General features: G+C 36.3%; 5 protein-coding genes, 1 non-coding gene and 1 pseudogene across 6 annotated transcripts; 3 read left to right on the top strand and 4 right to left on the bottom strand.

Annotated features, from left to right (window-relative positions):
• Positions 1 to 170: 170 nt before the first annotated feature.
• Positions 171 to 241, top strand: TRNAG-UCC (transfer RNA glycine (anticodon UCC)). The gene has a single exon. It is a non-coding gene; the product is annotated as a tRNA-Gly (tRNA).
• A 1828-nt stretch (positions 242 to 2069) lies between these two features.
• Positions 2070 to 3826, bottom strand: LOC147279083 (HXXXD-type acyl-transferase family protein). The gene is made up of 2 exons (XM_086250321.1): positions 3398 to 3826; positions 2070 to 2996 (listed from the first exon to the last, which is right to left on the bottom strand). Exons 1-2 carry the CDS (start codon positions 3824 to 3826, stop codon positions 2070 to 2072), a joined length of 1356 nt encoding a protein of 451 aa, XP_086106447.1.
• A 405-nt stretch (positions 3827 to 4231) lies between these two features.
• LOC147279084 (V-type proton ATPase subunit c''1) lies at positions 4232 to 5828 on the top strand. Its single transcript, XM_086251467.1, has 4 exons — positions 4232 to 4476; positions 4578 to 4655; positions 5109 to 5279; positions 5368 to 5828. Exons 1-4 carry the CDS (start codon positions 4346 to 4348, stop codon positions 5531 to 5533), a joined length of 546 nt encoding a protein of 181 aa, XP_086107593.1. The 5' UTR covers positions 4232 to 4345; the 3' UTR covers positions 5534 to 5828.
• Positions 5829 to 5977: 149 nt separating this feature from the next.
• Positions 5978 to 7998, bottom strand: LOC147279085 (FAD/NAD(P)-binding oxidoreductase family protein). The gene is made up of 4 exons (XM_086251466.1): positions 7650 to 7998; positions 7259 to 7563; positions 6959 to 7169; positions 5978 to 6615 (listed from the first exon to the last, which is right to left on the bottom strand). The coding sequence occupies exons 1-4, from the start codon at positions 7893 to 7895 to the stop codon at positions 6115 to 6117; spliced, it is 1263 nt and encodes a 420-aa protein (XP_086107592.1). The 5' UTR covers positions 7896 to 7998; the 3' UTR covers positions 5978 to 6114.
• Positions 7999 to 8775: 777 nt separating this feature from the next.
• Positions 8776 to 11513, top strand: LOC147279086 (Acyl-CoA N-acyltransferases (NAT) superfamily protein). The gene is made up of 3 exons (XM_086251384.1): positions 8776 to 9011; positions 10625 to 10747; positions 11068 to 11513. The coding sequence occupies exons 1-3, from the start codon at positions 8858 to 8860 to the stop codon at positions 11283 to 11285; spliced, it is 495 nt and encodes a 164-aa protein (XP_086107510.1). The 5' UTR covers positions 8776 to 8857; the 3' UTR covers positions 11286 to 11513.
• A 601-nt stretch (positions 11514 to 12114) lies between these two features.
• On the bottom strand, positions 12115 to 19862 carry LOC147279087 (structural maintenance of chromosomes protein 3-like; annotated as a pseudogene).
• A 1104-nt stretch (positions 19863 to 20966) lies between these two features.
• LOC147279088 (DNA-directed RNA polymerase subunit beta) lies at positions 20967 to 23084 on the bottom strand. Its single transcript, XM_086251525.1, has 7 exons — positions 22857 to 23084; positions 22702 to 22744; positions 22508 to 22600; positions 22362 to 22424; positions 22175 to 22270; positions 21946 to 22023; positions 20967 to 21335 (listed from the first exon to the last, which is right to left on the bottom strand). The coding sequence occupies exons 1-7, from the start codon at positions 23006 to 23008 to the stop codon at positions 21249 to 21251; spliced, it is 612 nt and encodes a 203-aa protein (XP_086107651.1). The 5' UTR covers positions 23009 to 23084; the 3' UTR covers positions 20967 to 21248.
• Between the last annotated feature and the right edge of the window lie 823 nt (positions 23085 to 23907).

The following is a 23907-nucleotide window of genomic DNA, read 5'->3' on the forward strand; positions in this document are numbered from 1 at the left end:
GGTTCATGACAAAATATGCCCACCATTTAAGCATTGACAATTTTGGTTCACTGAAAGCGATTAACCGATTATTAGGATAATCATCCGACATTTCAGCTTAATTAATTCATCATGTACCATTTTAATATTATTGTTAAAAACCAGAGTTTTACCCATGGGCTCACACAACTGCATCATTAGTCCAACGGTTAGGATAATTGCCTTCCAAGCAATAGACCGGGTTCGACTCCCGGATGATGCAATTTAACTTTTATTGCTTTTCGCTTTTTTTTTTTTTTAGCCCAAAACTATGAACCATGGAGCTTGATCAACCCAGAATATATGAAGTAATAAATTAGTGCTTAGAGAGCTGTTAATTTCTTATTATGCAGAAACTAATAATGATAGACTTTGAACTTGGTGGCTACTTACTAAGTCTTTCTGGCCCACATAGTTAAACAAAGATCATGCATTAGTTTATGTAAAGATGTTTAGATTAATAAAAGAGCTAGCATAATTTTGGCACATTAAAGTAGTTGGTACCACTGCTTTTATGATACTCCTATTCAATTTTTAAAGTTAATGGCAGTCCGGTGTTTCATGTTTTATTATTATTATTATTATTATTATTATTATTATTATTTTATTTAATGTGTTTCATGTTTATTCATTTGTCTCTTGGAAGATGCAGTAAATGAAGCTCAAAAAAGAAAAAAAAAAAAAAAAGAGAGGGCCATATCCAAATCCAAGAAGTAGATGCTCCATCAACTGCAACACCAACAATATCAACATCATTGATTAAGTAAACGCAGTACTGTTTGGAGAAAGGGCACATCATTGTTGCAGTTGCAGACTTGCAGGTGATGTCTTTCTTACTTAACAAATATATAAGTGATTTTGAGAAAACATCAATTTCTAAATGCCTGCAATAAAAATCAATTTCTAGATGTGGTAAATTGGTAATTATTTTGTAATTCAAAGTTGAAATTATGGAAGAGAAGGAGAAGAGTTGAAATCAATGAATGAACCCTTTTTTTTGGGTTTGATTCAATGGTAGAGCTGAGCTAAGAATTTGTATTTATGGGGTGTGAAGATTTTTGTTTATGAAATACCACTTTTTTCCTGTTCCATTAAAAGTAAATTCAAAAAAGACAGAGGGCAAAATCGCATCTTGACTCAAATTCAATGGGGCCAGTTGCCCCAAATGTATAAATAAGTGGCTTACCACTCAAATTATAAGCTCTACCTAAATGTCTCATAGGCTCATAGCCTTTTTTTTTTTTTTTTTTTTTCTGTGTTTGAATTAGTTGCAACTTGCATTACCTCATTATATTTTTCTGTTTAGACCTTTGCTTTCCGTATAATTAAAAGGTATAAAAATTAAGAGAAAGGGAGACAAAACTTTTAAAATGAGCGTTTTTAATTAAAATAGTGAAATAGTGGACGTCCAATGTTTATTATCTGAATTTCAAACTAATGTTTTCTATATATATCCACATGAATAGTAAGCCTAATGCCTCAATAGTTTGACCTCCAATTTTAAGTTTTGGTAACACATTCAGGATGACGAGTGAGGTATATAGTTTAACTTTAAATATTATATACAAATGGAAACCAACTATAGGATATAAATCCTACCTTCACAAATACATTGTATGTGGCTTCCTAGGCATGGTTAAAATATACACATCATGTTGTGGCGGCTTCTGTTAAAGATTGGATGAGGAGACACAATCAGCTTTGGAAATATGGATGACATCAATGAGTTGAAAGATGCCATTCTAATGCTAAAATACTCAAATGAAAAAAGAAAATTAAAGAAGTTGGTGGATCAATTTTATAAAATAATATAATGTTTTCTCTACTACAATTCATCTTGAATAATTTTGAATAGTGATGTCTAATGGTCCGGAGAGAGGCTTATCACAACCATTAATACTCAACAAATAGATAGTACTAAATTGATAAATTTGTTCATAAACAATTGTATTTCTACAATGGCATGAAGTACTACTTCATAACTAGCAATTGGCTTTGAAAGTCAATTTTTATTGGGAAATACTAGACATCAATATTTGTACTAAACCCAACTAGCTAGTTTTATTTACGTCCATTAAAATGGTCGGGGAGAAGTGTAAAATAAGATTGTCTTCACATAGCTTGATTGCCTCATCACGTGGAAGTGTAACCATTACCACCCTACTCAGTTGACCCTCTCCTGCCTTCATTGGAAAGATTAAAACTCGCCCTAATCCTAAAACCGGTTCAATATAATATGATACATGCATTGGTAGAATCTCATATTCGAAAATGGCTGAAAATGGATCGACGGTCTCTAAGTTAGTGCAAATGAGATCACAACTGTTCATCAACGAAGGAGATTGATCATCCTTACACTCAAGCCACTCAATCAAATCCATGATTCCCTCATTGTCCATTTTTGACACCACATCACTTATAGAACTTGCAGCTTGTGATACATCATTTTCTTGGAAACTCTTCGGGTGAACCTTGTTATAAACCATGCCATTCCCAAAGAAGCCTTTATCCAAACCCAAAATCTCTCTCATATCCATGCATATAGACATGTTGACAAGCCCATTTCTCATCCCTTTCACCTTGCTAATGCAGACCCAAAAGAGCCCAGCTAGGGCCTCAAACGTTGATGGGCTGGACTTGTCAGTTGCACCAATGGGCTGGGCCATGGCCATGCAGGCTCGAACCGTGTCATCCGAAAATGCAAGAGTAACAGTTGTGTACTTTGTGCCTACAAGATGAATGGGCTTCTGGATACAGGCTTTGTAGTGGTTGATCAAGGAAGTATAGGGCTTGTGATTGGGCTCTCTGTTGATGGGCCTTCGGGTTGGCAGTGGGTGGAAAAATGGAGGATGCAACATTTTTCCTGGAAAGGTTGTGTCGGCCCAGGCCTTGATGAACATGGTTGCAGAAGTGGGATCCGCAAGGAGATGAGTGCAACTTAGCCCAATTGCTAATCCCCCATCCTCGAATTCAGTAAGCTGCACACAGGAGAAGGGGACAAAAAAAAACAATTTAATACATTCTTTGGGTCTCAAATACATTAGGGATGGTTTTTAATCAAATATTTAACATGATATATGGTGATGTTGTGATTTAAAACCCTATATTCAAACATGATTTCGCTTGTTCAGCCGGTTCCACAAGATACCATTTAAATATTGGCTAAAAGGGTTATAGTTTAGGAATCAACTATAATCTTAATTGATTACAAAAAATCATCCTAACTTGTGTTATAGTATTTTGTTTTACATGTATAGATTTAATCTAAATCTCATTTATTCTTTGCAAATAAGAAATAACTATAGAGTTTGCATCACATGATAATAATTAGTACTTGTTATAATAGCAGCCAATAACTTGTTTGACAAGTAATCTTTACCTGAATATAAAATGTAGACCAAAAAGAGGGTTTATGGTACATTTGCTCCCAATAAACAAGCATGAGCTCCTTGTCCCTATCCAGATTCCTGAGCCAGTCCTCCAAGGTTCCTTTGGCCCTGGCCTCCACTATTCTCACTCCAGCATCGTTGCAGTTTATCATCCACTGCCCTTTCTCATTCCTCTGCAATCGACCACTCATTATCGGAAAATGCGTGATCGTTGCCGAGAACGACTCTCTGAGCCTGGTGGTCATTGCACCAGGCTCGGACGACGTCGCATCCACCATTGATGGGTAGTACAGCACCATCCTCATGTGGTTCTCCTCCATGTGGCGGTCCAGAACTGATAGGGGTAAGCATTTTCCGGCTTGGATCGGCTTTGTGCTCACCACGGTTCGCTTGCAAACGAGTGTGATCAGCTCGGACATTGTTTGAGTTGGTTTAGTGTGGTCGTCACTTGTGACTATTTATTGTAAGAGGGAAAGGTTGAAGAGTGACAAGAGTCCATGTTTACAGCAACAGAAAAAACAAACTCTTTGTATATTCGGGAACATGAGCTTCTCATGGCCCATTAGATTATTCAGTTTATTCTTTTTTTCCTACAATTAAATTCTTTGGATGAAGTCGATTAATTAATGTGAATTAAAGAATATTTAAAGGGTAATCTCAACAATTGAGTTGATAAAATGAAAATAAAAAAACAAGAGAGAATGTAGGTGCAAAAAGGCCCAAAATCACAGCTCAGCTTACGAGCTTCAGGCCCATTACGGGTGATGATAAGTGTCTGAAAGAGACACGCGCGCACAGAGCACGTGCATCACACATCTTCATCCCTCTCCTTCGCAGCTTCTCATAATATCACAATCACATCATACGAATCAGATCAGAAACCCTCTCCCAATCGCACCCAGAAGATTCAGACGAAGAAGAAGAGAAGGGTTTTGAAAATGTCAGGGACAGCAGTAGCGGTGGGCTACTCGAGCTCGTGGGCACGCGCCCTCCTCCAGATCTCCCCCTACACATTCTCCGCCGTCGGAATCGCCATCTCCATCGGCGTCTCTGTCCTCGGCGCCGCCTGGTTCTTCTCCTATCCTTGCATCCTTTAAATTTCTTGATAAAAGTTTTGATTTTTGAACGAATTATTAAATCGTAAAATTATTATTATTATGTGGATTTTAGGGGAATTTATATAACTGGGAGCAGTTTGATCGGTGCAGCAATCAAGGCTCCTCGTATCACTTCCAAGAATCTCATTAGGTGATGATTTCAGTACAATTTTCCATTACATTTTTATTTAGCTTCTGCTTTTAGATTTGGAGTCATATCACAAACTTATAATATTGCATTTAAATCCCAGAAATTGGGATTATCTTGATGATCTGGAGTAACCTAGTACTAATTGAATTTAATAGTGCATGACAAGTTTTAATTGGCAAATGGGTCTTATTATTGTTTGCAATCACACATATCACTAGCTTGGTTAATTGATTGATGGATGGAGAAGAGGGATATCTATTTAAACAACCTTCAAATTGTTTCTTCAAACCAATGTGTGAAGTTTTGTTGCTTATAAATTTGCTTTTCCGTGAAGGATGATGTACCTTTGAAATTTTCAACTTCAACATAGTAGTTTTGATATAAATTCTGAAGTATAACCTTTAGATGCTGTATTTCGACACTAACTTGGACTGGATATGTTTGCTGTCTCAGTGTAATCTTTTGTGAAGCTGTTGCTATATATGGTGTTATTGTTGCAATTATTCTACAAACGAAGTTGGAGAATGTTCCAGCTTCAAAGATATATGCACCTGAGTCTCTTAGAGCAGGATATGCAATCTTCGCCTCTGGGATTATCGTGGGCTTTGCAAACCTTTTCTGCGGGTTGATATCTTTAGCCCTCTTTGTCACATTTTTCTACTTCGAACGATGTGAATGATTTCTTTTTTAATGATTTTTGTTCTGGCAACAGTTTATGCGTGGGAATTATTGGAAGCAGCTGTGCATTGTCTGATGCCCAAAACTCCTCACTTTTTGTGAAGATCCTTGTGATTGAGATCTTTGGAAGCGCACTTGGATTGTTTGGAGTGATTGTGGGAATAATCATGTCAGCTCAAGCAACATGGCCTACAACATGAATTTAGTTTGTTTCTCACTAAAATTTGGCAACACCTCACGACAGTGTTATGTGGGCAAATGAATTCTGTATTTTCTTCTTTTCATCATTAGTGATAGGAATGTTAAAACTGCTGTGGAAATATTATTTTGCCCTATTGTATCAATCTTAGGTTGTATTTAATCCGATGGAAATGAGTTGTTGGAGAGCTGGTTCATTTATGTTGTCTGAGGATGAGTTAATCATTCCCTCATTCATGGTTGTAGACAATATTATTGTAGCTCTTGGATGAATAACATGATGAGTTTTGTGAAGAACCACCCTCCCCTAAATTGAAGCAGATTTGTTTATGTATAAAAAAATTTCCCCCCTTATACGCATCAATCTATGTTGATATATACAGTTTCAATTTGAATGTTCAATTTGTTTTCTCATATAACATAGTTTGCTCAATAATACATGCATATACAAAGATTTAAGTCATACTGAAAAAGATAAAAGAGGTGTACAATACAAAGGATAACATACTTCTATTGAAGCTCTCGCCTCCATAATTTGGAAGGACAATCTATCTTGATGATTTCATGGAGCATAACATTTAAATCAAACTAGTATGGAAGGAACATCCGTGAAAAAGGGCATGAGTCTCTGTTGAAGCTCTTGGCATTCCTCTGGATTAGCTGTCTTGGGGTTAAAATGCTGTCGATCAGGAAGAACTAGACCTTGCTTAATCCGACCCATTCGCCTTGCATGCAGGACTTGTTTAGATACGACTGGTAACCGAATGGACTGATAATCATCAAGAGCTGATTGTAAATTTTCTGCTCCCCACTTCTTCAGGCACTGGCCGAGCACTGCCGCATCTAATACTGACATGTTCGTGCTTCTTACGGCATGAGGAGTTGTGGGGTGAGCCGCATCTCCAACTAATACCACATTGTCCCAATAGATCTGTTCTAAGGGTTCACTGTCATATATGGCATTAATGAAAGGGTCTCTTGTTTCTTTGATGACTCTCACAAATTCAGGAATCCACATCTTCTCGGCTTCTTCGTGCATCCTCTGGATCATGTGTCTGCTTGCCTTCATGGTCATGGAGTTACGCTGAAATTATTTGTTCAAAACAAAAAAGATATCAGCTTCATATACTTGACCAACACCAAGAAGTCCAAAAGTAATAGAACTTCTTCTGTATTCTGATTCAATAGGTCAATTTTATATCTTTACTGCATTTTTAGCAGCTTCTTATTCTAAAGACTGAATGCTCTTTAGGCCTATCTACCTGTCTTTCAAAATAGTTAACCATGAATCTACCCTTTTCTCCTTTCATTTATTCTTTACCCCCTTAAACTACAAAATCGTTGCAGCACTGAATCCCAAAGTAGATTGAAGTTCGAAATGTAATGGAATGAATCCGTAGAATGAAATCAGGAGAGTAAGTGATCACCTTCAAATCAGGCTCTGGTTGATTAACATACCAAATCCAGTTGAGCCTTTGGTTCAGAAGCTCATATAGCACAGTGTGAGTTCCAGAACCCAAGCTGAAATACAAGCATTTCCCAAGTTCACGATATGCCTTCCGGATGCCCATTATGGTTTCTGAATTCTCATTTCCTGAAAAATCAAGAACCCCTCTCCATGCACAGTAACCTGAATACCTACAAAAGCATATATATTGATAAATAACACATCACAAACTGAAAATATAAGAATTGTCATAAAATGGGTGACACTGTCACTTACACACCTCAGTTTATGGTCAGGGACAAAACTTTGGCGGATAGAAGAGAGACACCCATCTGCTGCAACAAGCAAATCTCCCTCTATTTCAATGATCTCATTAGTTTGATGGGCTATAGCCTTCACTTTGACTGAAGTTTTATCACTAGAAATGCAAAAAGATTGAAAATGGTGACCCCAAAGAAACAAGTTTGGTGGTAGTGCTTTGTATAGAAGGGCATGTAGCTCAGCCCAATGTGCTGCTCTGCAGTTGAAGTGTTCATCTCTAGTTAGTGTCCTGATGACCTTACTCTCACCATCTACTGCATCATTCTACATAAACAACACCATTAATGGAGTTTCTACAAGTTATGAAATTGCAATCCAACAAAGATTGAATTGGGAATTGTGGGTTTTACCTGATCAATTGTGAGGGGCAGGGTGGTCTTGTGGAGAAGCTCAGGGTCTTTAATCCACGACTGAATGAGTCGCTGAGCCAGAGGGTCAAGCCCGAGTCCTGCCCCAGTTGGGCTTCCAGTTGGGGATGCATATGACTTCTCAACCACCAAAACATCCCACCCTGCTAATATGAGCGCGTGTGCACATGATACCCCTGCTATGCTCCCTCCCACTATTACTGCCTTGGGCTTTTTTTCATGACTCATCTCTCCCTCAAGCTCTCTCTCTATCTCTCTCCCTCACTTTCTCTTAGTAGAGATTAGAGAGCTCTCTCTATCTTCTTGTTTTTTGGTGGATTTTTTTTTTTTGTCAAGGTTTTTGGTGGATTGAAGGAAGTTTTGGTAGCAACTAAAAGACAAATAGGATGACCTATGGGTACAACTGTACAAGAGAACCATATGGCACCACATTATGATTGTTAGTTTGTTACCATCATTTAACCCAGATATTTGTGGAGTTGTGTTTTGCGAGTTCATTTATAGTACAGTTATGTGTATTATACAAATTTACAAACACATATGATGTTAGAAAATCTATAGGACTAAAAATGTGATTTATACATAGTTTGTATTATAAAAAATTTCTGTGTTTTGCTTACAAGATTTGAACCTAGATTCAATCTTGAATTGAGTAAAGCTCTTGAGTTTTGTGGAGTTATGTTGTCGAGCTACATATAGGTATGAAGCGGCGCTGCGGTGGTGATCCTCTTAGTCTTTGTGTAATTTATGACTGTAACAACGTATAGCAATGTGACTAATATATATATTTTTAATATGTGTACAATTATTAATATCTAACACCATAAACAATATTATTGGCCAAAAAAAAAAACACCATAAACAATATTATTAAAATTATTTATCTATTATAATATGAGTGAATTAATCACACCATTTACACAAAGTTTTTTCGTGCGTTAGAGTCGAGAGGAGGCTAACAGTCAGCTTGGTTGCATTTGGAGTTTATGTTAATGGGCCTGAATCTAATTGCTTTACTAGACCGGACCAGACCAGACCATAAAAAAGAAAGCTAGCATGTCCCGGCCCGCTCCGATCCCTACTTAAACCCAAAGATACGCTATCCGTACAATTCTACCTCCTCTCCATTTTATCTCTGCAAAACCCTCTTCTCTTCTGTGCTTTGTGTCTGTAAAAGTTGTTTCTCTGGAATGGGGGCTGGGCGTGAGGTCCAAATCTCACTGGACGGAGTGAGGGACAAGAACATGATGCAGCTGAAGAAGCTCAACGTTGCTCTCTTCCCTGTTCGCTACAACGACAAGTACTACGCCGATGCCCTTGCTTCTGGCGAATTCACTAAACTAGGTTGAGCTCCGCTTCTGGGTCTTGCTGATTTTTGCATAATATTTTTTGGGTTTTGCTTTTTTTTTCATATTTTTTTTTGGGTTTTGCTTTATATATATATATATTTTTTTTTTTCTGTTACAACGATTATTTTTTTGCAAATGTCTTGAATGGTTCTTGCTTATTTATAAAGCTTTGATGAGCTGTTGTCGATTGAGTTTGTAACGATTTATATAGTTTCTTTTGCTTCTTTTTTGTTAGAGAGAAGTAATTATTTGTATTGTTGTTATAGTGGCTTATGCTTTTTTATTCATTTGGGGATTTTCTAATTACTGTTGTATTTTTATGTTTTAGGTTTTTGTTCATAGTAATATTCGTTGTTGCTTGTCTGCTTCTAGTTTTGGAAAAAATGGAACTTGTTTGTGGCTTGTGCTAAAGATGTAGGATTTTAGTTCAGTGCATTGGAAAATGTTGGTTTTACTATTTCTTTCATTTAGATACAGTGTAGAAGAATATTGACAACACAAATTTACTATTTTATTCGCCATTTTACGGATAACACGCTCAGTGCATGGGGCCCTTATATGTTTTACTAGTTGTTAACCATGAAGTAGATGGTGTATGGGAAGTTATAGCATAGATTTTGGGTAGGTAGTGTCGTAAGGCTTGGTTTGATACATTTGTGTGTCTGAATCAACTTGTTTATCTTCTCATAAAAAAATAAATAAATAAAAAGTGAGGAACCACATAGCTCTAAGATAAATTTGTTTTTCTAATTTGTAACCATCAAGTAGATGGGGGATGGTAAGTTATAGCATGGATTTTGAGGAAGTTTAGTTATGTGTAGTAAGGCTTGGTTTGATACATTTGTGAGTCTGAATCAACTTGTTGATTTTTGTTAATCTTCTCAAAAAACTTTGAAGAACCACATATATCGAAGCTGAAATGAGATTCTGGTGCACCATCAAATGAGGTAGCCGAGTTGTCTACTCCCCCCCACCCAAAAAAAAAATAATAATAATAATAATCAGAAAGGTTCCTCTAAAAAAATAAGCTAAAATGCTGTCATGATGTGATATGTATATTTGCATAATGTATTTCCCTAATTAATTTTGGTAGTTCTTGTTTTTGATATGTCGGCTTTATTTTACGAAGAACTGCTGTTGTATGTCCTCATATTATTAGACTTGCGAAGAGGGTCATTATCTTATCTACACTTGTCAGAACTCATGAATGAAGAAGTGGGTGGGACAGTGGCTTGAGCAAATTTCAAAGGTATCCTGTTACAAACTATATGTGCAGAATGTGTCTGTGATGTGTTTGTGTAAGGACCAAATGTAGGACTATTATTTAAAATGCCTATTAACTGAGCTGTCAAAGCCAATTTCCTCTAGTTCCTCAATGAAGGCGCATATATGGTCTAGAAAACTAGATTGATATATATTTGGTACATGTAAACAAAAATACAAACCTCGTATGTATAGGTATGTCCTGAATTTATCATTGTGGGTGCTTTACATGTTCAGCTCTTTTGCGTTTATTTTGAAGTTGACAACATGCTGCGTTGACAACATGCTGCGTTGACAAATATTATGGTTATTTAAAGCTTCATTCTTGCTATTGTTTTTATGCAGCATATTACAGTGATATATGTGTTGGTGCAATTGCATGCCGGCTGGAGAAGAAGGAAGGTGGGGCTTTCCGTGTGTACATCATGACATTGGGAGTTTTAGCACCATATCGTGGGCTAGGCATTGGTAAGCAAGAAACATGTCCTCCTATTATAACTTTGGTATGGAAGTAGGGTCTGTTCAAGAAACCACAAAATCATGCTTATGTTACAACTTTGGTCGAAATGCATGAGCCATTGTTGGTTAAATTTTCCTTCTGAATACAACTTGTAATGCGGTGGAGTGGCCTTTTAGGTACCCCTAATAGATTTAAGATTATGTTGTCAAGGAAGTGCCCTTATACTTTTTGGTGGTACAAAAAATTTGCTTAATCTGGACACTTATGAGTCCTGGACTGAAGTCTGGTACGTCCAGGATTTCTGATCTTATCTCTGGGATTTGTGCAGGTAAAAAGCTGTTGAACCATGTTCTTGATCTCTCCTCCAAGCAAAACATTTCTGAAGTTTACTTGCATGTTCAGACAAACAATGAGGACGCCATAAGCTTCTATAAGAAATTTGGGTTTGAAATCACAGAAACCATCCAGAACTATTACACAAACATCACCCCTCCAGACTGCTATGTTGTTACCAAGTATATTACTCAAACTCAGACAAAAAAATAACACGTCAAAGCTATCAAATGGAGAGTTGTTGCATTAAATTTTGATAGTCAGTAGCGCGCGGATTCGTCTTCCTATTTCACTGGGATCGGTCCTAAGGCGCGTGCTTATGCTGGATTTTATCCAAATGTTTAGAGTTCTAAACTTGCTAAAATTCGTTGAGAGGCTGAGTCATGTTACAGTTCATCTGCTATATTTATGGAGACATAATGTATTTTATTGATTGGATTAGCATATGAGCTTTTGAAAATTTGAATGTTTTGCAATTTATCGGGACCAGGTAAAGGGTTTCCAGCGTTTTAATTAGGTTAGCATGTGGTGTCAATGTGCCATTATCTGTGTAAATGGCCTTAACAGGCTGCCTACTAGCTATGACATTTTGAACACAAGTTACCTTCTAGTTGCTTGACCTAAGCTGCCTTGAGTGGGAGTGAGAAGTGCACAGAGTCTTAAGGGTTAGTGTTGCTTCAGGTTTTATAATCAAACTTATTTGTAAGTGCAAGACCCTCTAGCCCCCTTCTGGTTCTTGATGAAGAAGTGGCTCGGAAACGCAATTCTGCAAGCACCATGGAATTGAAAGTCCCAAGAAAGCTTTCTTCATACAAAAAAAAAAAAAAAAAAAAACTTAAAGCCCTAATGACTTGTTCAACTATCCCTAATGACCATCTCTTATGATTATTTTTTTCTGCTTGACACTGCTTAGCGATGTTCAATTGTTGTGCACTTCGTCCTATAGGTGGAGGAAAAATAATTGAAAAGTACGACCTTAAAATCTCTGTGCTTCAAAATTGATAGACCAAGAAAAGTGGGGGTTGATTTTGAAACAATTGGTTGTGGTTTTCTTGTTACACAAGTACTTAACAGAAAAAAAAAAAAAAAAAGTACAGAAAATTAAGGAAATTAAAAATGTTATACATGGGGACAAGAACTGAAGCAAGTGAAAGGTGAGGGTCTAATTGGCATTATGGGTTTCATCATGCTGGATAAAATTCAATGCTGCTTCTCTGGAGACAACATTGACGCAGCTGACCCCATTTTTATGGGACAACCCGTATATCTTGTCAGCAACGGTCACAAGCTCCGGCCGGAAAGTGGTGGTAATGAACTGAGTAGTTCCCATGTCTGTCAAACGACGCATCATCTCTACCACACAAACAGGTTAAGGAGCACCAGCAAGCATCCATGAAAGCAAGTAAATGTATGGATGCACACTCTTTGTGCATTTGAAAATAGACATCAAATGAAGAAAGGAGGATAGAAATTAAGAGAATGCATAGAACATGAATAAGGAAAAGGATACTTGCAACAGCAGCTCTGTACTGAGGATCCAATGCTGCATCTATCTCATCAAACAGGTAAAATGGAGCAGGATCACATCGTTGTATGGCAAAGATTAGAGCCAAGGCCACAACCGTTCTTTGTCCCCAAGATAACTGTTTCATCGATTGTGTCTCCCCTTGACGATTAAAAGAGACCTGCCAGTCATTAGAGGTCAATTCATAAATGAAAAATACATAAATAGAACCTGATATGTATACACACACACACACATATAGGATCTTGCAACATTAGTCTCTTAATTAAGGAAGTGAAAAAAATCATGATGCGAATACATGCCTTCACTTTTATGCCAATGTAATCCTCAACCCTTTCCCCATGGTTCATTTCATGAGGTTCATCCTCATCATGGCCATAGTCATAATGATCACGATCCTGTAGAAATGACAAATACATTAGCTCACAGACATTCATCATTCTTCATTTCAACACATTAAGTAACATCAAGTTCATAGCCATCAAAACAAGCATAATACAATCTTTAATTAAGGATCAGTTGAAACTGTAACAGACCTTTGTCTTCACCATTACCAGAAACCCGTGACCACCTTCTACAAGTTCAGGAAAAATTTCTCTGAAATGCCTGGCTATGCCTTTGAAAGTAGGCGTTATGTATTCATCTTTCCGTCGATCCAAAGTCCCAATAAGTTCTTCAATTTTCTGTAACATTAGAGCTGAAAAATTACTCTTATGATGTTGTATCTCCATAGTGCTTATATATGAATATGACAGTTGAATATATCGTTGATTCATCTTTCATTTAAAGAATGGAAAAGAAAGCTGTAGTCTTACCTCATCACCTACTTTCAATTCAGCTAAACTTTTTTGGAGCACTTCTTGTTCCTCCTTCAAATTTACATATTGGTCAAGTGCTTTCTTGTTTACACGGCATAACTTCTCTGATTGCTCATTGCAGTCTTGAAGCATTTTGTATAATTCTGTGAGGCTCCATCTGCTTATACCTTTTAGGAAAAAGCAAAAAGGTTAATCAACTTAAACACAGATCTGACAAGTGCATATTTGATTCATTAATACATAATGGCAAACAATATCTGAAGTCCAGAGAAAGTCAATACACTTCTTGAGCATCTAGTGACAAAGAGCCCATTTCCGAATTTTTTTTTTGAGTACTCTTCGCTTTTAGCACGAAAAGAATTTATTCTGATCAATAGACATTCCCCTTGTTTTGTTTCATCCTGAATCATCCTCTCATACTCTTCTTCCAAAGACTGTATGCACAAGCGATCAATTTAGCACCAGAAACATAGATTGACCACCTAAAAGTTGATCTGTACGTAGTTCTGTACAAGAACAAAAAAAACCTTAAGCTTATTTTTTTCATCATTGGTCTTCCTTAGTTCCTCTGTCTTCAAATACACATCGTCTGAAACTTCTGCATCAAAATTAGAGCAACACAGAGAATCATATCTAGCATCCTCCCATCCTTGTATTCCGAAAAAAGAAATATAAGTTAAGCTCTTACTCTTGAGTTCGTGTGTCAGTTTCTCAACTAATGATTTTAGCTCCTTCCTATTTAGTTCAGCTTCAACAAACAAGCTTTGAGCCTCTGAAGACAATTTTGTGGCCTCTAACTCTTCTTGAAGTCTCACAAGGTTAGTTGATTCATCATCAAGTTCCTTCTTCATTACTTTTGTCTATATGAATTATAATAAGAAATGATATGAGACTACATGTATTCAGCTCAATAGTTGACCTCCAAAAGTAAAATTCATTCATTCAGCCAACCTGATTCTTGCTAGCACTAAGCTTCTTTTCTAGTTCAGTTATTTCAGGGTTTAATCTCAACAACATATCTTTCTCTTCTGGTGTCAATAGATCTGTGAGATCTGTGCCCATTTCAGCCCGCCTCAGAACTATATCATCTTTGAACTCACCAATCTCAGCAGATACATTTTTGAGCAACTTTTCCTACAAATAAGCAACAAATATCTCAGCAGGAAAATCATTCAAAATGCATCCACCCAAATGCTAATTCTGATATTGAGTTTGCGTGTGGCAATGCTCAAAAGTAATATACAGCTCTTAAGTGTTAAGCTACCTTCTTTTGAAAGACCAAAGAAATGGATTGCTTCTGCTTGTGAGCAGTAGTAATGTCCTTCTCAAGCTTTTCCAGCATTAATATTCTCTCGTGAGCTTGATTTGCTTCGATAATTTGTTCACTGATGAGCTTTGTAATTTCCTGGTCTATTTGTGGGATATATTAAGCAAAAGCAATGGTGACTACTGATGTTGAACAATTTCTTCAAGAAAAAGCTACTAAATGATAAAAAATACTTGAGATGACAGCAGAAACAGAAAAAAGATATCTTGAATATCACGCTGAACTATTTCCAGTTCAGTTTCCTTTGTGCTAATAGATTCTTTATTCTGTCGACTGAAATTCAAAAATCTCAGCTTTGAATGCCTAAAGTCATGAAATCCCCCTGTCATTACACCGTCCTTGCTTACTTGATCACCTGTTAAGGAATAGAAGGGTTTCAGACGCTGACAGGAGTTGCAAGTAAGAATTAGTACATAAAAGTTCTATGCATACCCTCTAAGGTAACGCAGTGCAAACTAGTAGTTCGAGCAGTCATTGTAGCCTCATCAAGATTTCGGCAAATTACTACTGAAGCAAATACCAGCCGGAAAAAGGTGATCAATAATGAAGGTTTGAGAAAGCATATTTTAGATATTTTCAAATACTTTATAACTCAAAATGGCAAGTGAGTAAGAGAATTGAAATAGCCATGCAAGTTTAAGAGAAGCTAACCTGGGATAAAGCTGGAGAGTAAAGTGGAGAATATCTTAATTTCTTCATTAAAGGTACAACATCACGATTCTTTGGATAGGTTATGTCTCGGGCCCTCACTCTGTTAAGTGGTATAAAAGTAACTCTTCCACCTTTCAACTCAGTAAGGCGTCTTATGATCTTGGTTGATGTTTTGTCTGTGAATTAGAGGTCATTCGAATTCATGCAGACTGGAAACCAAAAAACTAGATCAGATTGTACCAACCTGTTTCCAGCAGCAACTTCAATTGCAGTGAAAAACTTTTCATCACAACTGAACAACTCAAAAATTGGACCATAGACTCCTTGAATTTTGTAGTCTTTGCAGATATCTCTAACAGAGTTTAGTCTACTTCTAATGTCCTTAGAAAGCATAATGCAGACAAATATAAATAAAAAAATTGATGAATGAAAAACTTCAGTGATCTATACAAGAGCGAGGTTCCTGCAGAAAGTGAACTTGCCAAAAGATTAAAAATTCATGACACAAGTAAGATATTTTATGGCATCACACAAGTAAGATATATGCCCATAGTGAAGAAGATAATAGAAATCAAGAGAATGGTTTCTTACACCAGGAATTGCATGGTTTTCGGCTTTGGCTCCCTCCAATTTCAGTTCCTTAATTTCTTCAGAAAGTACACATTCTTTTTCCCATAAGAACCTAAACAGTTACCGCTATTCAGAAATTAAACCATATTAATGCTGATTTATATTTGTCTAAAATAAGAGAGCAAGCTTTTTCACTTTCGGCAGTCCTGCATCTCATTTCTCTGTGCCATTAAACGATTAAGATCTCCAGAAAACTTGGAGATAAGGGTTTGTGACAATGCTACTTCTGTCTTGCGACCCTCAATGTAAGCATCCAGTTCTTGTAGCTTGGCTTTGATAAGATCAATTTCATCCTTAAAGTTTTTCTCCTGAAACATACACGACAAAAAGAGTAGCATAAGATGTAAAATTATAATTATGTGGTAACCAAATACAGCACATACATGTGTGTGTGTGTGTGTGTGTACTATATAGCATAACTGAAAACTGCAACACTTAAATGGATACTTATTCAGCATCTGCTGACAAAAAGCTAGTGCTACAAATAATATAATATAAACGAATACCTGCACGAGCCGTGTAGAACAAAATCCTTCAAGATCATTGATTTGCTCTAGCAGCCACTTGTCACGAGCAGCTTTACTAGGGAACAGTGTGGTGCCCCCTTGTTTTTGATGAAGAACACTACACTTCTTTTTTCGATTCCTTATTCTGTCCATCCCAAAATAGCATTAACAATCAAGTAGAAGATATCAGTATCTGGAAGAAGGCCTTTTTCAAGGGTCAAATCAAATACCATAGTCTTGTCAAAGGAAACATCCAATACTCAAGTGGATAGTTGAATAATACAGAGATTAACCAAAGGAACACAAGAATGCAAAAACAGCACGTAATGGATGGAATTATGGAGGTTCAATATAGGAACCTAATAAGATTCCTGAACATTTTAAACTAATGCATGTTAGTATACAATGGGAAAAGAAAAACAATTTTGGATAGGTTGCATGTACAACTAATTTGGATTATCTGGTAAATTGCAGAATTAGAAATGAACCAACTGAAACTTATCAACACATTCAATCAAAGACTCTTTGAAACTAACTATCTCAAGTATAAGAAGCATCATCCAACATACTCTTTGTCTACCTCCTCCTCTTCCTTTACTCTACTTTCGTATGAAGACCTTATCTTTTCAAGCTTTTCTGAGGAGTGGTCAATTTCTTTCTGCAGGATCTCAAGTTTCTCTGCTGCTTCCTCCTAAAAGTAACAGATGTATGATCAATGCAATTAACATCTTTCAATTATATTAATATTTAAAAAGTTATAATCATTCACCACCCATTAAAAGGAATAAAAAAGCACTCACCCTTTGAATCTCCTCTTGTAGATCTTTCTCATTAGACTCAAGCATTTCCAGATTTTTCATGCTTCTGTACGTCTCTTCTCTATTGCTTCTCTATCTTTGCTAGTAGTGTGGATATGCCGTTTTAAATTATTAAAGGTTTTTTTTAAGTCTTTGGACTTTTCACGCACTTCTTGCACCTTGTTTTGCTGATCATTTAATGTCTTCGAAACCTCATCTCGTTCCTTTTCTATCTGAAATAAGGTCAAAAGCATATATTTCTTCCGTGCTAGAAAGGTCAAAATTAAATAGAACTAAACTAATATTATTACAATCAGGCATAAAAAAATGCCAGGAAATAATAAGAGAGAATCAAACTCTATCCGGACCCAAGTTCAGTGTAATGAGTGAAGATCTTGCCACAAAATTTTGTATAAAGTGTTAATATGCATTTAAACTTTCTAATATATGCTGCAGCTGCACTACTGGTCTACAACTTGGATGACTCAATAATTATTCTTTATTTATAGCATAGTTATTCTCATCCTATTTCATAGAATATGCTTCAACTTCACATTGTACAAAGGAGAAAATAGTAAGGAATTTTGATCGAGAACAACTCCAACAAACTTGTTGATATATATCATGTAGTGAAAATCCATACTATAATCATTAATTTATCACCAAGCACGTATCTTTTCTCAAAGCAAGATAGTTAATATTCTATAATCAGTCCAGAAATTTAGTAGAAAGTGCAAAAGTTTTGGTTTTTGTCTTGAAGAATTCAAGCATTAGACATAACCAACCTGATCCAATTTCTTACACACGTCATTGAGTTCCTTGGCATAAATGCTGTATTCAAGAGATTTCCTTTTCCTGTTTAGCTTCTGATATATAGTTAGTTCTTCTTTCTCTTCATCCAGCTCCTTTAACCTTGCATCTAAGTACTCAACAACTTGTTCTTACCCATGTCTTTTGCGATCTAATTAAGACAAAGGAAATATGTAAGGGGCAATACTAGATGAATGAGGAGCAGCCAACATAGAGTTAGTTAATTACCAGCTTCTTGCCTAATCTTCTCACTTTCTTGACGGCTAGCCTCAAAAACTTGTGCACCACCAATCTCCTTCAAAAATTCCAGTCGCGTAGAGTCATCCGTGCAAGTTCTGTTATCTATATTACACAATCCGCATGATGCACAGACATGAAAACTTGTAATTTGATCACATATGATGGTAAATCAAAATGCCAATTTATTAGTCTTTCCTACCTTCCCTTGCAGAACATAGTAAGGATTAGAGCAAGAAAACCCGGCCAGCACTTTCCAATAAACTTTTAACTTCTGCTTTCCTGCAAAACATTTTGTCATCATATTTATAATCACTGGGGAAAAGCCATGTAGTTAAAAGAAGAAACCAGACCAGACAGAGAAGGTTGGGAACAATATATGAGAAATACTTACATAACACGCTTTCCATCTAAGAAATACTCATCTTTTTTCAAACCAATTGCCCTCCGAAGGCGCACTTCTTTGTTATCAACCTGTTAAGAGCACACAAGCAAGCCAAAATTGTGACTAAAATATATGGTAACTTGGTAAGTGTATATTTCATAGGGAAAAAATGAAGGGATTTAAAGGAATCGTTGTCATGTATTTACTGGGAGGCGATTGTCTTGATTATCAAACACAATCTCCACAAAAGCAGATAAAATTTGGCCTGCGCCTTCCTGTTCAATTTAACACACTAAAATGATATATACAACATATTATTGTCTTAAAAAGAAAGTATACCCAAAAAAAGCAAAATAAATCATAACTATGGCCCAAGGAAACAGAGGTCCTATGGAACATACATGGATAAGGGCACGCCTAGCTTCAGTGTTCAAGTTATGGTGGAGGTCACTGAATACAAAACGTAGTGCTACAAAAAAGGAGATTAAACAGATAACCCAAATTAGTCTCATGCTAAATAATCTATGCAACATAATTGTAGACATCTGGATCATAACTATTGAGGTCCAATTACCATGGAAGAAGTTCGATATTCCGGATCCATTAGCACCAACTGCAGTTGACAGCATTAAATCAGAACATGCTTATGAACATTAAAATCAAACATGCATTCATTCATTATGTATGATAAATATGTACCAAATCTGGCTAGAAACCAACTTATTTCTCATGTCACACACGATTGAAACATGTAGATGACACCTTATAATAGGAATATGAAAGAACATAAATTACCTACACCATTAATCTTGGGACTGAAGGGTTCGGTAGCAAATTTCTCTTTGTAACTCCTAAAACCTTCGATAATAATCTAAACTGCAAATCAAGAAACGAAAAGGTAATCAATTCAAAAACTAAAGATACTATAAGAAAACTGAAGGGCTTCATTGAGTCGATTGATTAAAGTCGTTTTGGACAAACTGAATGTATAGCCAGCACAAAAATGAATTGTATTCTAGGATTCTCAACATCAAGCTTATTTTTGTTAAGCAGATATGTGTCTGATCTATGCTACAAAGTGACCATTACCTGCTTGATGTACATGTTGAAAACGCAAGTTCTGTGGCCACTGCAAAAGATCGATTTACCAAAAAAGAAAAATCATTAAGCACCGTATGAATAATTATAAATCATAGGTTCTTTGAAATCTAATGTGTAACTGGAAAACTGTAGCATAAACCCTACCTTGTTGATGAAGTTAATAAAGGGAGAGAGAGGTGGGATGGAGCGAGGGAACGGAAAATGGCGGGAAGAAAGGAGTCCAAGATGGTAACGACTCTTTGTACGTGGGCCATAAAAAATAATATCTTTTATTTTCTGGTTCTGCGCGAATATTTTCTGGTTGCAAAACTTTTTTATTTTTTTTAACGTGCATTTAATTTCGAAATTGAAAAGATAATGTTGATCAATATCCCTACATTAATATATCGAGTTAATTACACTTACACCCCATGAGGTTTATCGTCTTTTTACATACACCCCCTGAGGCTTCAATAATTACACATACACCCCCTGAGGTTTTAAAATTATTACATATAACCCCCTATAGTGAGACGAAAATGATGAAAAATTATGCAAAAAAGCATGCTAAGGGATTAAATAGCCTAATAAGTTATTCAAGGTGTAAGGTCTAACCTGAATACAAATATTTTCTTTTTTATTTTTTTTTTCTTGTAGGGGATTATATGCAACAATTTTAAAATCTCAGGGAGTGTATGTGTAATTATTGAAATCCCAGGGAGTGTATGTAAAAAGACGATAAACCTCAGGAGGTGTAAGTGTAATTAACTCTTAATATATCACAAAACTATCCCTAATTAGAGAAGATCAAATTGAACAAGATAACATACCAAAATAACGTGGAAGGACACATTTAGTATTGCCTAATTCAAGTTTTTGGACAAAAAAATCTGAATTTCTTATATACCTTTATTATTCTGATGTGGCGTTTAGTCCGAATTTCTGATATGCTTATTATTCTGATGTGTCATTTAGTCGTAGGTTCTAGTCTAAAAATAACCAAAGTCTAATTATCTCTAGACAAATAAAATTCTATTAGAATTCATGGAATATTTTATTTGAAAGGAAGGATATAAAAAAGGATTTGAATTTTAATAATAAGCTTGTATTGGTTGGAAGAACCATATAAATACTAAATATAATGTATTTCTATACCAAAAAAAAAAACACAAGTTTGCCTTGTGCACTAGAGTTGGAACAGTTCATCTCCAGAATATACAAGATTTAATGTACAAAGTTCAACTAAAATACTAGATCATCATTCATGGTAGATATTACAACAGCTTCACTTATTCTTCCACATGTACAAATTCAAAGGTTGGCAGCAGCCAGTATGTGAGCAAATGTCATGCATAAACAGCAGACCTGCGGAAACTTCAGAGTTCCGTCATATGATAACTGCTTGAACGTTCAATAAGCCAAGCCGCCAGCAAAAGCATTTCCATCATGAAGTACGCTCTCTGTCAGCCAATAACCATCCCATGAACCACCAACCCTCTGCCAACAACAAGCTACCAATCAATACTGGAATGAATAGTTATAGTTTCCATAGTCTACATTGAAGCAAACATGATAAACTAAATCCTTAATCATATAAAACCCACAAGATCCTAAGTCCATATATGGCTACCCTAGTTTACAAAATCAAAATTACAGAGTAGGATTTTGAATTCAATAGAACTCTTCTAAATGGTCCACAATGGTTGATGATTAGCATTCTATTGACTACACGGTTCGATAACAGCCTCACTGACCATGCCTACTATGAAACATTCCCATAAAGCCAACCTTTTTTTGGGTCAAGTGCATACAGCAGACCAGTTGATTCCAGTACTTCCTAGTTTTTGATACACAACTTGGTATGTATTTTTGGTTGCCTCCTGATAAATATGACTTGGTGTGTTTTGGTTCACTTGCAAGCACTTAACCTGGGTTCATAACAAAGACTCATACTATCAAGTCTGCGCACAGTTGCAATCTCCTGCATAGGATACTAAGGTCCTGATGAGAGTGACAATCAGCCCTTTCTCAGACAGGCATAGTCATGTTCACTATTCCAGTATTCCCCTTAAGACATGATTATCACAAACAATACATATTCACCAACCTGAACCATTGTAAACTGAAATATTTCCTCTTCCTCTGGCCGACTTCCTCGTATCCAAATCCGCTGCTTGAATCGACTCTAGTTCACAATCCGTTAAACAATCACAGCTGATTAGAAACAAACAAAGTTACTGCTAACATATTTGGTTGTTAGTGGCATCACTCAAAGCTCAATTTTTTTTAATAAGACAGACCTCAATTCATTATGCACACTGAACAATAACTCATACCTCTTCTACAAATAAACTGCTCAAGATCTTCCTCTCCTTGTGACCTAGTAACACTCTGTATGTTGAATGGTGAAAAATCCGCCTGAACCGTTCAAACTGCACTCGCAGTGAAGCAGCCAACCAAGAGAAATTATTAGCTACATATATCAGTAATTGTACAACACTGAAAAATCCAAAACGTACCAACCTGCCCCAAATCAAAGAATGGCCCAAAATAAGTGGACCTCTCAAAAGGATCAAACCCAGCAAACTGTCAAAGCAGGAAACAAAATATTAATCAAAAGACCACCAAATTGCTCAGTGTGACCCAGAAGGAGAAATTAAGAAACTTACCCTGTACATGACCTCAATGCCATAATCTTGGCGGGGTTGGTCATTGTACTTCAAGGCATCAAGCTGATGCTGAACAGCTTCTTCTGCGCTAAACTAGACAACAAGTCACTTAGAGTGACAATATGCTATAAACAAAGAAAGAGAAACATCAATGAAAAGGTGGGTGCTTTGTTTTTGCATGATCAGATGATTACATTTAATCTTGGGCCAAAGGGTCTCTTCTTGCGAGTTTCGAGCCTGCAATACAAACATCATCAACTCTACTAAGTAACCATCATCAACACCCAATTGGGTCTATGCTTCTATCAAACCTTAAATAAATAGACAGAGAGAGAGAGAGAGAGAGTACCAATCGGCTGAGAGAAAATCAGGAACGTCAGCTGAAGCTCTGAAACGAGAGCTGAGGGAGAGGGTCGGAGGTTTGTTATCAGCTGCGAAGGATTTGTTTTTGGAAAAGAGAAACAGAGAGTTGGAATATGATAGAGACGAGCAAAACGACATAGTTTTGAGCCTCAAGACTCTCCCTTTTCCTCACCTCTCTCTAATCTCTACGATGGTGGAAAAGCAGAGAGGTGAATGATGGGCTTGAGGAGGATGAGGTCGGATGGTGACACGGTGTAAAAGCCTCTGATTCGATATCCACCGTTGGATGGAAATGAAAAACTCAAATTACAATGGTCTAATTACATATCATCCCCAAACTATGCTATGTTCAACACTTTGCCGCCTAGATTAAAATTATAAACATTTCACCCCCAAGCTTAATTTCGTTAGAGTAAATATTAAAGGCACATATATACTCTTATTCCAACTTTATAAATGCTAACTTATGTGATAAGTGACATGTCAATTTCTTACTTGTACAAATAAATGAGGTCCAATGCGAGCCCAAAATCGAATAAATGAAAAACTAACATATTGTTTCTCCCTGTTATGCACACATGGTCTTTTACCTTAGGCTATTTTCAGCTTCAATTGGGGGTGTAAACAAATTGAGCCAAACCAAGCTAAATATCATTGTGCTCAAACTTGGCTTGTATAAAATATCCCGAGTTTAAGATTGACTTGGCTTATTTCTTATAAAAAACAAGCTCGAACAAACGAAAAAAAATTAAACCAGATACGAACTCGAGTTATATCAAGCCAATTTACATTTTTATCTTATAGTTTGCCAATGTTATAAGTCTACAATGCGAATTTGCAAGTAGTTTTTTTTTTTTCCATGAATTTGTTGGTGATTCATCCATATATAACAATAATAAAAAAAAAAGAATGAAAAGAAAGGATGGTTCATTTACTTGGCATAGTAATTATCTTTAATATTCTTTTTCCTAGTACATAAATTATATATGGCATATGACCACCATAATCTAAATATTATAACAACTTAGATGAACCTA

This window comes from Dryas octopetala, chromosome 7, assembly GCF_963921425.1.
Source record: "Dryas octopetala chromosome 7, drDryOcto1.1, whole genome shotgun sequence".
NCBI lineage: Eukaryota > Viridiplantae > Streptophyta > Magnoliopsida > Rosales > Rosaceae > Dryas > Dryas octopetala.

Excerpts from the sequence above, each read along its gene's own strand:
- LOC147279083 (XM_086250321.1), bottom strand. The coding sequence starts at position 3,826 with ATGTCCGAGCTGATCACACTCGTTTGCAAGCGAACCGTGGTGAGCACA. Across the intron at positions 2,997-3,397 it reads GGTCTACATTTTATATTCAG|CTTACTGAATTCGAGGATGG; the intron begins GTAAAGATTACT and ends TCCTGTGTGCAG.
- LOC147279084 (XM_086251467.1), top strand. The coding sequence starts at position 4,346 with ATGTCAGGGACAGCAGTAGCGGTGGGCTACTCGAGCTCGTGGGCACGC. Across the intron at positions 4,477-4,577 it reads TCTGTCCTCGGCGCCGCCTG|GGGAATTTATATAACTGGGA; the intron begins GTTCTTCTCCTA and ends TGTGGATTTTAG. Across the intron at positions 5,280-5,367 it reads TTTGCAAACCTTTTCTGCGG|TTTATGCGTGGGAATTATTG; the intron begins GTTGATATCTTT and ends TTCTGGCAACAG.
- LOC147279085 (XM_086251466.1), bottom strand. The coding sequence starts at position 7,895 with ATGAGTCATGAAAAAAAGCCCAAGGCAGTAATAGTGGGAGGGAGCATA. Across the intron at positions 7,564-7,649 it reads TGCCCCTCACAATTGATCAG|AATGATGCAGTAGATGGTGA; the intron begins GTAAAACCCACA and ends TTGTTTATGTAG. Across the intron at positions 6,616-6,958 it reads AACCAGAGCCTGATTTGAAG|CGTAACTCCATGACCATGAA; the intron begins GTGATCACTTAC and ends AAATAATTTCAG.
- LOC147279086 (XM_086251384.1), top strand. The coding sequence starts at position 8,858 with ATGGGGGCTGGGCGTGAGGTCCAAATCTCACTGGACGGAGTGAGGGAC. Across the intron at positions 9,012-10,624 it reads TGGCGAATTCACTAAACTAG|CATATTACAGTGATATATGT; the intron begins GTTGAGCTCCGC and ends GTTTTTATGCAG. Across the intron at positions 10,748-11,067 it reads ATATCGTGGGCTAGGCATTG|GTAAAAAGCTGTTGAACCAT; the intron begins GTAAGCAAGAAA and ends GGATTTGTGCAG.
- LOC147279088 (XM_086251525.1), bottom strand. The coding sequence starts at position 23,008 with ATGTCGTTTTGCTCGTCTCTATCATATTCCAACTCTCTGTTTCTCTTT. Across the intron at positions 22,745-22,856 it reads GATTTTCTCTCAGCCGATTG|GCTCGAAACTCGCAAGAAGA; the intron begins GTACTCTCTCTC and ends TTTGTATTGCAG. Across the intron at positions 21,336-21,945 it reads TTCAGTTTACAATGGTTCAG|AGGGTTGGTGGTTCATGGGA; the intron begins GTTGGTGAATAT and ends TGTTGTTGGCAG.